General features: G+C 49.2%; 1 protein-coding gene across 1 annotated transcript in view; it reads left to right on the top strand.

The window, feature by feature from the left end:
- Positions 1–2,036, top strand: part of DLX3 (distal-less homeobox 3) — a 5,564-nt gene extending 3,528 nt beyond the window's left edge. Inside the window, exon 3 of the mRNA XM_027873119.1 lies at positions 113–2,036. Coding sequence (XP_027728920.1) covers positions 113–457 — 345 coding nt within the window. The 3' untranslated portion in view covers positions 458–2,036. The remainder of the gene's footprint in view (positions 1–112) is intronic.
- The last annotated feature ends 9,000 nt before the right edge of the window (positions 2,037–11,036 follow it).

Here is an 11,036-nt window from a genome sequence, read left to right as displayed (position 1 = left end):
ATATAAAGGTATTTGACATGAGAGAGAATGTCCCGATGCACTCCCCATTCCCCTTGCCCATGTCCCACCTCTTCTTGGCTCTGCGCTAACTGATACCCCCTTTCTGTTCCAGGTAAAAATCTGGTTCCAGAACCGTAGGTCCAAGTTTAAGAAGCTCTACAAAAATGGGGAGGTACCCCTGGAGCATAGCCCCAACAACAGCGATTCCATGGCTTGCAACTCTCCCCCCTCTCCAGCCCTCTGGGACACCTCTTCCCACAGCACCTCGGCCCCAACCCGGAGCCAGCTACCCCCACCACTCCCCTATAGCGCCTCCCCCAGCTACCTGGACGACCCCACCAATTCCTGGTATCACACTCAGAACCTGAGCGGACCTCACTTACAGCAACCCCCTCCGCCTGCCACCCTGCATCACACTTCTCCTGGCCCCCCACCTAACAGTGGGGCTGTGTACTGAGGGGGACCCCTGTTCTGGGATCCTGGGGGAACCCAGACTCCCCACCCACTACCAACGAAGGACAACCCAGGACTGAGCCAGAGGAGCATCCGTCATGGCCGATACTCAGGAATCAGCAAGGAGTGGAAGGGGTAGGGAGAGGCCCCCCAATCTCCCTAGGCTACCCCCTTTCTTCAGGGATCTGGGTTCTTCCTGAACAACTTTATAGAAACCCAGGATTTCCCACACTCTGTTCCCTGCTGCCCCTGCCATGCTGTACCTGGTCCCCCAGATGCTGGGGCTCGTTGTACTCAGCCAGGACAGTATCTTCCCTGGACGAATCTGGACAGGCTTTGGGAGGTTCCTGTCTTGTAGGATTTAATACTTGCCTCAATTCTCTGGACTAGAGACTTCAGGGATGGAAGGCAGGAAGGGCAAGGTAGAGAGTGCTTGGAGGTATTGGCAAAGCTGGTTAGGAGATTCTGGCTCATAGTCAGACCTTGCTCCTCCCTACCAGCCCTTGGAAAGACCATTTAATGAATTCCCTTGGTAAGAAGGCTAGAAGGAATGGGTGGAGGCTCTTTCTGTCCCCTCTATCCTGGTTCTCCACCTCCCTCAAACCCCATATTAGAAGTGGGGGTTAAACCAAAGAAAAAACCCAGAGTGGGGAAAAGACTGATTATTTGTGGCCTTAAAGAAGGGAACCCTCAGAGTGGTTCTTTTTTTCTCTAGGACCCCAGACCCCTTCTCTGCTAGGGGTTCTTAAATAGACTTCCCCAGGACTGTGTTTCTCGTTCAGTGTACAGAACTTTGCACAACTTTGGTCTAAAAGCTGTTGAAAAATAGAAAACGAAGGGCATTGTTAAGAAATAGGACCAAACTCCCCTCTTAGGCATCTTCGCCTTCTCCTCCCACATTCCTACTTCATCTCTCCCTCCTCCAGTAAGTTGGTGATTTTTAGCCCCCAAACCTCAAGTCATGAAGAAAACCAGCCACCAAGAAAAAGTAACCGCCATCCCCTTTTGGGTGTCAGAGGAAACAAATTTCTCCTGGCTGGACTGGGCTGGAAAATGCTCAGTGAAAGGAAAGAGAAGGGGGATGGGATGGTAGGATGGCTCAGCTCCTTCCTCTTGGGCTGGGGGTACCTTGGGACTCTACTCCCCCCCCCCAGGGACCTCAAAAGCCATCTCTCCTCCTACTCTTACTGTGGTAAAACACCAAAGAAGGGGGGGAACCCAAATACTGTAGAGATGTATATGTATATACATATACATATATGATATTTTTTTAAGAGAGAGAAGCCACCTCCTCCCTGCCGTGGTTTCCTATTTATGTGACTATTCCTTCCTGTACAGATCTTGCTGTGTGTAGAACTGAGAGAACGGGGTTGTTGGCTCCTGGTGGATTTTGGCTTGGTCGGGGCAGGGATGGGTGGGTAGGCTAGGAGATATGCGGGTCTCTGGGAATCCCACTCCAGGAGACAGCATGGCCCTGGCCAGCTCCCCCTTCACTCCCCCCACCATACTATTCTCCTCTTTCTTTGTGCTTTCTTACTGGACCCAACTTTATATCTGATATTAATAAAAAAAAATTGAATCTAAAGGCTCATGGCTTAGCCACTAGCCCACTGGGAGGTTGGGAAGAAGGATTTGGGGATAAAGGAGGACTCATTCCCTGGACTGAAGAACTGATCGTCCCTGGCTGAGGGGAAAGGGTTTTCTAGGGAAGGTGGAACGAGTGTGAATAATGGGTAAATCTCCTGTGTATTTTCTCCCCACCATGTCAAAGCTGGTGAGTTTCCACCCTGTGCTAGTGAAAGCAAGGACCCTGGGGCTTGGATTTGGGCTCTGATATCCTTTCTTTGCTCTGGGGCTGAACACCCCAGTCCAGTGGTAGTGGAGGGGGAAGCATCAGAAAGGACTTCAGTTCTGAGGTCAAAAATTTACTAGGATGTAGAATTTAGAGCTGGAAGGGATTTTAAGATCATCTAGACCAGGAATCCTTAACTTTTTTGTGTGTCATAGATGCCTTTAGTAGTCTGGTGAAATATTTAGACCCCTGGTTAAAGGATTTTTTAAAAATTATAATTGAAGAAATTGCTCATTTTCAGCTGGAAGCTTAGTAAAAATGAAGATGTATTTTTTCCCCATTCAAATTCACAGCCCTTCCAAATCTATCCATGGTTCTGTGAGCCCCAAGTCAAAAATCTCTACTCTAATCTTCACCCATTTTACAGATAAGAAAATTGAGAGAAGCAAAGGGCTGTTTCTAAGGTCACACAAGTAGCAGGTTCATGGAAGTAGTAAGCAGAGCCTGTGTTTGCCAGTCTCCATCTTCTCTCTGACCTCCCTTCCCGTGTCAGGCCGATGCCCTGGGCAGGCTGGGCCCCAGGGACTCCACTCAGCGTGGCGTCCCCTGCCAGGCAGCTTGCCTCTGCTCTGTTGGCTGCGGGGTCACCTGAGGGCTGCTCTTTGATCTCTGGCTCCTGACAGACGTGCTTACACAGGCATTCCCCACCCCATTGTCCCCTCCCCACTTCGTAGCCCCTCACTCCCTGCATCTTAAAGGGCTGGTATCTGGTCTAGCTGAGCATCCAGTTTGGGGGACGGAGGGTGCTAAAGACAGGGGCACCCTCTCCAGCTCCCCTCACCTCCTCCCTTGCTGGCAGTGACTCCAGGCAAATTGGACTTGGGCTGGGGATAGCAATGGTGACGGGAGATAAACAAACGACCTAATGTCTGAAGGCGGGTGGGTTCCATGTTTACCTTCCCCGGGAGAGAACCAAGCCCTGACTCAGAACCCTCTCCTTGCTGAACGACCAGGACCAGGGTTGCTGGCCTCCCCGCTTCTCACCTCTCAGTCTTCTGGGCTGGCTGGGTGCCCCACTCCCTCCCCAACATAACCTCCACCCTCTTCAGCCCCCAAGCTCTGGGGCCTTTCAAAGGAAGCTGTGCAGCTGGATGAAGAAGGCACTGAGTTCACCAGGCAGCTGGACGCTGAGGACCAAGAGTCATGCACATGTACACATACATTCAACGACATCGCATCACAGAGGCTGGTGTGCCAAGAAACACAGCAGTCTATCTCTGCCATGCAGACATGTAGAGAAACACAGAACCATCTTACAGCCCTGTATGGACTCAGAAACACACACCAAGCAATAGAGATGTGTCACACTCATTCACAGCGGGCAGCTCCCATACCACCACATACCAACATACACACACACACACACACACACACACACACACAAAGAGAAACATTGAAAGCACAGTGCCAACAGATTTAAACATTCAGAATCACACACGTATCATCCCAAACACAGAAACACTCAAAACAGCAGCAGAGCAAAACCAGATTTAGACGAAGAGATGCACACATATGCACACATATGTCATCATACACACGAATGTAGAAGCACATGGGCAAACATGCCAGATAAATGGCAGCATCCCACAAATACAGAGAGATATTGATACATGAGACACACATACACCTAGAAACATACAGATAAGAAACACAGAAACAACAGCCTCACATGTAGACTCGGATATACACACAAACCCCAAGGAACACCACTATATTGTACACACACACACACACACACCTATAGAATTTTATGATTAGAAGGGATCTTTGAGGTCATCTCATCCAGTAAACACAAACATAGATAGAGGCAGAGCCTTGTTTCCCAGGCGCGCTCGCGCGCGCGCACACACACACACACACACACACACACACACACACACTGCTCATACACACTCATGGAGGTCACGCAGACACACGTTGAAGGATTCAGAAATCCTAAGATAGGCCCAGCAGGACCCTCCAAGAAGCAGCAGGAGGGAAGGAAGTCGCAAAGCCTGGCCAGGCTGGGTTGGCAAGGGTTAAGGTGGCAGCTGCCAGGCGGGGCTTGAGTGGAGCAGTTTGGTTTGAGGGCTGCGTGCAGGCGGGTGGGAGCAGCAGTGAGGCGGCAGGCGGGCAGACTTGGTGGAGACACTGCATTTTATTAGGGCTGGGCTGCCAGCAAAGGGAGGGAATGAAAAAAAAAAGGCAGAAGGAAAGAAAGGAAAAGAAAGAAAGAAGGAGAGGGCGGGTAGGCAGCCTGCAGGATGAAAGGATGTTGTAAACTCCCTAATACCTCCCTGCTCATCCCAGGGCCGAAGTCAGGCTGGATTAACAGCCCTGGTGACCTCCCGCTGGGGTCAGCCCCACCCCATGACCTTCCTTTCCTCCTCCTCCTCCTCCTTCTCCTCCTCCTCCTCCCTTCCACCAAGCCTGCCTGACCAGCTTCTCCCCCCCCTTTCCACAAGCATCCTTGTGGGGGTGGGGCAAGGGCACCAAGGAACGACAGGAGTAGTGGGAAGGGGGCTGGACAGAAGCTAGGATGGGGATGGGGGGCACTTCCCTGCCATAGGGATTGGCAGGAGGCCAGAGTTGAGAAGGGTGGGGCAGCCATTGGCAAATGCCCCTGGGATGGTGAGGAGGCCAATGGGATGAATGCCCAGTTCCCCGGGCCTGGCCCTCCTGGGCCACACCTGTTGCCTTCTACCATGTTCAGGGGAATAGTCCAGCCGCCATGGGCAGCCCCTCTCCTCCACCTCTTTAGGTAATGCTTGGAGGGAGAGAGGCAGTACCTTTGGCAGCACCTAGGATATCACAGAAGTTGGAAGGGACCCCAGTGGCCATCCTGTCCAAACTCTTACCAGAAGAAAAAGTGCCCCCCGGCCTAGCCAATAAGTATTCAGCCAGGTCAGTGTCCTGTGGCATTGGCATATCCTCGAGAGCCCCTCCCCTCCATGCCACACCCTCATCCAGGCTGAGCTACCCTCCCTCAATCTATCTCTCCTGGTACCATATCTGGGGGTCCGAGTCGCTACTGTTCCTTCTCCCACAATGATACACAGTCCTTCCCAGTAGATTGCCAGTGACCTTTCATTTCCCCAATTACATCCCAATGCTTAGCACAGTGCCTGGCACATAATAATGCTTAATAAATGTTTATTGAATGATTGGATCAACCTTAATTTCCCACTTATCAATGCTTTGGAAAGAGCTTTGGACTTCGAGTCAAGAGAAGCAGGCTCAAATCCCAGCTCCACTACAGTGTGACCTTGGGAAAGTCACTTGCCCTTCCTGGGCCTCAGTTTCCTCATTTGTAAAATAAAGGGGTTGGATTTGAAGACCTCTAGCTCTAAATCTATGATTCCATAAACCTTTAAATCCACACCATAGAGAGATCCATGGTCTGGGAGACTCTACCCTGGGTCCAATGGGGGCAGTAACCTGGGAAGAGATTTTCCTGAGGTCAGATTCAAGAAAACTCTTTTAATGGCCCCACTCCTCTTGTCATCTCTTCCCCACCCCTTTTGCTCTAACTACCAACTTTAGTTCAGGGTTTGGGTTCAAATATAGGGCTCAGCAGGACTCTGGCTATAAAAGATGAATCGGTCTAACTAAAGAAATACACTCCTCACCAATTTGGGTGCAGTGGCCAGGCTCCTGGGAGGGAAGAGAATGGACTGAGGGTCCTTAAATCTGTCAACTGAGAAAGGATGATCCCTAGCCCTCTTAGAGGCAGCCTGGCACTAGAATAGACTTTAATTGCACTAGAATAGACTTTAATTGTCCCCTTCCCCAGCAGGGATGGAATGGTCTCCAAAATCCTCAGTTTGACAGTTTTTAATCCTTCAGCTGGAAATAGGGGAGCCCTCTAATTCCATGCCTTAAAGTTAGACAGTCCCTAACCCGTCAACTGGGACAGTGTGTCACTCTCATTTGTGGCAAGGTTGTACCTAATGCTGGCAACTGAGAATGCCACATCATTGAATATTTCCCCAGGAGATAGTCCCTAACTCCCTTTCATACTGCCTTCATTTCCCCACAGGGGACCACAGAGGGCTGGGTGAGCCCCAGGGGAAGCAATACTTCACACCATCACAGGACCCTGGCATTACTACCAGGCAAAGTCCACTAGTAGATGAGTTCTCAATCTCCATGCTCCAAAGTGGTCTTGTAGTCCTCCTCCTCTTATTTAAGCCTCAGCATCCACCTTCCCATAATATATACCATGACAATGCCTCTAGAGCTGTCTTCTCTGAGCTAGGCTGGGGCTCTGGGCTGAAACCACCAGGAGCACTTGCTTCTTGGGAACTTGACAGCTGTGACTCCAACCCTCAGTTCACTCTTCATCCCAAACTCTGGGCTCTAGCCTTGTCTGGTTGTGTCAGTCTGAGTTGCATCAACCTGCCCCTGGGGGAGCTCTGCCTCAGTGGAGGTGGGGGGGGGAACCCCTACCAGCACTCCGGCCTCTATTTTCCCATCTCTAATTACACTGCTCTAATCAGCTTAATAGGCTGTTTACCAACTACCAGGAAAGCCTAGGATCCAGAGACGAAAAAGCCAGGAGTGCTAGGAGATCAGTTTTACCAGCCTCAGGAAGGCTAGAGGGCAAAGAGGGCATTGGGAATTTACCCTGACTTAGAAGAAGTGGCATGAGACAAAAGGGGGATCAGATCTGAGGGGGTAGCCAGATAAATGTGGGCACTGAGTGAGAAAAGCACAATTGCCTTGTGCCGTCCCATCATGCCCCAGGTGTGGGTAATTCAGAGTGCCTGAACCCAAGTCACCTCTGCCCATGGTCTCCTGCACTTCCTTCCTCCAGTCCCCCTTCCCCCTGGGAATCTTCATGATTAGCAAAGGCAGGGTGCTGGGGGGTGGGGTGGGATAGGTCCTTTCCAAAGCTCTAAGGGCTCTAGCACTAAGGTCGGGGATTTGGGGTGAAGAGGGACTGATTGGAATCCTGATATGCCAGAATTCCTGAGGAACTCTGAAGCTATGATTATACCCGACACTTAGATAACACATGAAAGATAGCAACATTTATGTAGTGCATGGATCATTGAGATTCAGGATGGTATAATGCTGAGAAGGCAGACCTCAAAGTTAAGAAAACCTGGGTTCATGTCCTACTTCTGACATACTCCTTACATGACCCTGGGTGAGTCACTTAAAACCCTTTTCCATTTCCAAGGCAACTTTTTTAAAAATTGTAAATTACAGAAGAGTTACTGATCTGCATTGGTAGAAAAAAGTTTCTACATGGGGAGTTCCCTTGAGTGAAAAAGTCAAAGGTCTAGAAGGGAGGGAAAGTATCATTGACTCATTTTTCAGATGAGAAAACTGAAGTATAAGAAAGTAAAGTGATTTTTCCAAGGTCACAAGCTCATAGATTTAAAACTGGAAGGGGTGGGTCCAGTTCTTTTAATTTACAGATGAGGAAACTGAGGATAAGAAAGGTTAGGTGATTTACCCAGGGTCCCACAGATAGTAAGTAGCAGAATTGGGATGTGAACCCTGACCCTCAGGGCTCTAAAATCCAGTGCTTTTCTTACTTCAACACACAGTAGATGTAGAAATAAGTGGAAGTAGAAGGGAAGATTCCTGGATCTCCATGCCACTTTGAAACAGACCTCTTTCTTGGCATCAGGGTTTCTCCTCCTTCCTGGAATCAGGCATCTTAGGGAGAGGAGCATGAGTGACATCCACAAACACACGTAAACATTGCTCTGGGAGCAGAGGAGTGCTCTGAGCGTCAGCAGGAGTGGTCACAGTGGCCGGGTTGTGTTATCGGCTGCACACCCCCACCGAGAGATCCCCAACAGTTGCCCACTGAAGGAAAGGGAGAAAGGAATAAAAAAAAAAAACACACACACACACAAGCAGGCACAGGAGAATCTAAATCTAGAACTAGAAGGAATCTTGGGAATCATCTAGTTCAATTCCCCTCATTTTTCAGATGAGGAAGTGGAGTCCAAGAAAGTAGAAGTCATTTGCCCAAGGTCACGTAGAGATTGAACTGGGAAGTCATGATTTAAACGCAGGTCTTCTGACTCCAAACCCTGTGCTTTTTATACTGCTCCTTGCCAGAGAACAACATCCATCTATGTTCTAAAAGCACGGGCTCCCCAAAGGAAACTTGAAGGAAGGAAGGAAGAGAGGGAGGGAGGAAGAGAGGGAGGGAGGAAAAGGGGGAAAGAAGGAAGGAAAGGAGGGAGGGAGGGAAGGAAAAAAGGAAAGGAGAGAAGAAGGAAAGGGAGAGAAAGGGAGAGAAGAAGGAAAGGGAGAGAAAGGGAGGAAAGAGGAGAGGGAGAAAGGAAGGGAGAAAGGAAGAGAGGGAGGGAGAGAAGTAAGGAAGGAAGGGAATGAAGGAAGGAAAGAAGAAAGAGATGAAGGGAAGGAAGGAAAGGAGAGAGGAAAGAAAGGAAGGAGAAAGGAGGGGAGAGAGGAAGGGAAGGAGAGAGAAATGGGGGAAGAGAAGTGAGGAAGCAAGGAAATAAAGGAAGGAAGGAAGAAAAGAAGGGAGGAAAGGAGGGAGGGAGAACAGAGGGGGAAGAAGGAAGGAAAAAGCATTTATTAAGGACTTAATTACATGCAAAACACTATGCTAAGCCCTGGTATATAAAAAGAAAGGTGAGACAGCCCCTGCCTCCAGGAGCTCACGTTCAGACTGGAGAGCAATACATAGAGACAACTTCAGCTGCAAGTCAGATGGAAAGATTCCATGATCCTTGAGGTACAAGTGGAGGAACATTCAATTGAAGGAGGGGCTGTGGCCCTGGCCCCATTCTGAAGGAGGAGACAGGACACACACTTGGGGAACAGAGAGCAAGGAATATGAACAAATGAATAGGTTAGTATGGACCTCAGCACTGAGCTAGGTTTAGGAGTGGGGAAGCTGGTTGGAGGACAAAGTTGAATGGAACTGAATCAGTGAAGGCTTCCTGGAGGAGGAAGTGAGAAAGAAGGAGAAGAAACAAATTGGGGAAAACTGAGGCAGAAGAGAGTGAGGCATCTGAGTGTGTAGGAATTGTGGGATACAGGGCAAAAAAGCAGGGGAGGGGGCTTAGATGAGAAAGGAGGAGAGACCTGGAAGGAAGGTTAGACTGTCAGAAGGGTCAGAGTGGGACAGCCTCAGAAGGAGAGCGGCCATGAGTGCCCAGATTCTTCGTTTGGTCTTTTTTTTTCCCTGGGGCAACTTCATTTGGGATTTGCAAGATGTGCTGACTAAGTGGGGAACAGAGACTCCACCCTGAGGGATTAGCTGGGGCTGGTGGGAGGGGGACATTGGGGTGGGGATAGGGGAAGGCCATTCTCCCACTCACTGTAAGTTCACATTGCACCTGGCAAAGAGCACCATGCCCAGCCCAACATGCCAAGGGCACACAGCCATAGCATGCAATGTGTGTGGCACCCCTTCCACACCCCACCTCCCAGCCCTCCCAAGGACCAAAGTTAGTGCTTCCCTGAGCAAGTAAGACAATGGCCCAGAAGGATTAAAGTGGCTTGCCTCAGGAGGCAGAGTGATGAGGGGATGGAGTAAAGTGAGATTTAGGGAGGGAGTTTGGTGGGGTCACTGTAAGTGCGGGTTAGGAAGCAAAGGTGAGGAAGAAGGAGTTCGTAGAATCAGCTCTCAAAGCTCTGAATCTTATGATGTTATGTCAAAGGCTTTGACCCACAATGAAGATAATAATAATGATAACAATAAACTGCTTACATTTATATAGCATGCTAAGGTTTGGAAAACAATTTCCGTGAATTATTTCATTCACCCTCACGACAACCCTTCAAGATAGGTGTTATTACTGTTTCCATTTTACAGATGAAGGTCAGAAAAGTTGAGTAACTTGCTCATGGTCACTGAGCTTTCAAGAGTCTGAAGGATTCAAACCCAGTACTTCTGATCTCCAAATTCAGCTCTCCATCCCCTATCCAGGGGTCTTAGATTCACACTTGGATTCAGTCAAAGGGCCACACTTGAGGACCTAGAGGGCCACATGTGACCTCGAGGTCACAGGTTCTCCATCACTGCATATGCTCTGGTGCCTCTCAGATGAAAGGAAAGGAGAGGATTTGGAACACGGTTGCTAGACAAAGATGAGGACAGAAAAACATTGAGTAAAGAAGGTATACCGTCCCTCTCCTGTCTAATCAGGCATCAGATGTGGGTAATTCCAAGTCCTTAGATACATGTCATCTCTGCAGAGGGTTTCTTAGACTTTATTTGACTGTTTTCTTGTTCTCCCAGGGAAATCCTTATCTAACCTGAACTAACCTCACATGGACATATGCACCTCTCTACAAAGAGATACCTAACAACCACATGGAGGGGATTGGGGTGGGGAGAAAGAGAGACAAAGAGAGACAGAGATAGGAAGAGATAAAAGACAGAGAGATGGGGAGGGGGAGAGAAAGGAGAGTAGAGAGAGAGGAGAGAAAGGGAGGGAGAGAGGAGAGGGAGAGGGAGAGAGTTTGTAGAGGGAGTTGGAGGGGGGGAGAGAGGGAGGAAGAGAGAAAGAGAGAGAGAGTATGGGGAGGGGGATGAGATGGAACAAAAGAGGAAAATAGAGCAGAAAATGAGGGGGGGAAAGAGAAGTATGAAAAAATAGAATTGGGAATTGGAACACCTCTACCACTAGCAACCTGTATGACCTTAAACAAATTACTGCCTTTCTTGGGTCCTCAGTTTTCCTTCTTTGTATAATGAGAGGATTGGGTTAATAATTTCTAATTCACCTTTCAGCTCTGACATTCTATGTTT

This window comes from Vombatus ursinus, unplaced genomic scaffold (assembly GCF_900497805.2).
Source record: "Vombatus ursinus unplaced genomic scaffold, bare-nosed wombat genome assembly UNPS02014801.1, whole genome shotgun sequence".
NCBI lineage: Eukaryota > Metazoa > Chordata > Mammalia > Diprotodontia > Vombatidae > Vombatus > Vombatus ursinus.
The sequence above is the reverse complement of the archived record's forward strand: the minus strand, read 5'-3'. Positions and strand labels throughout refer to the sequence as shown.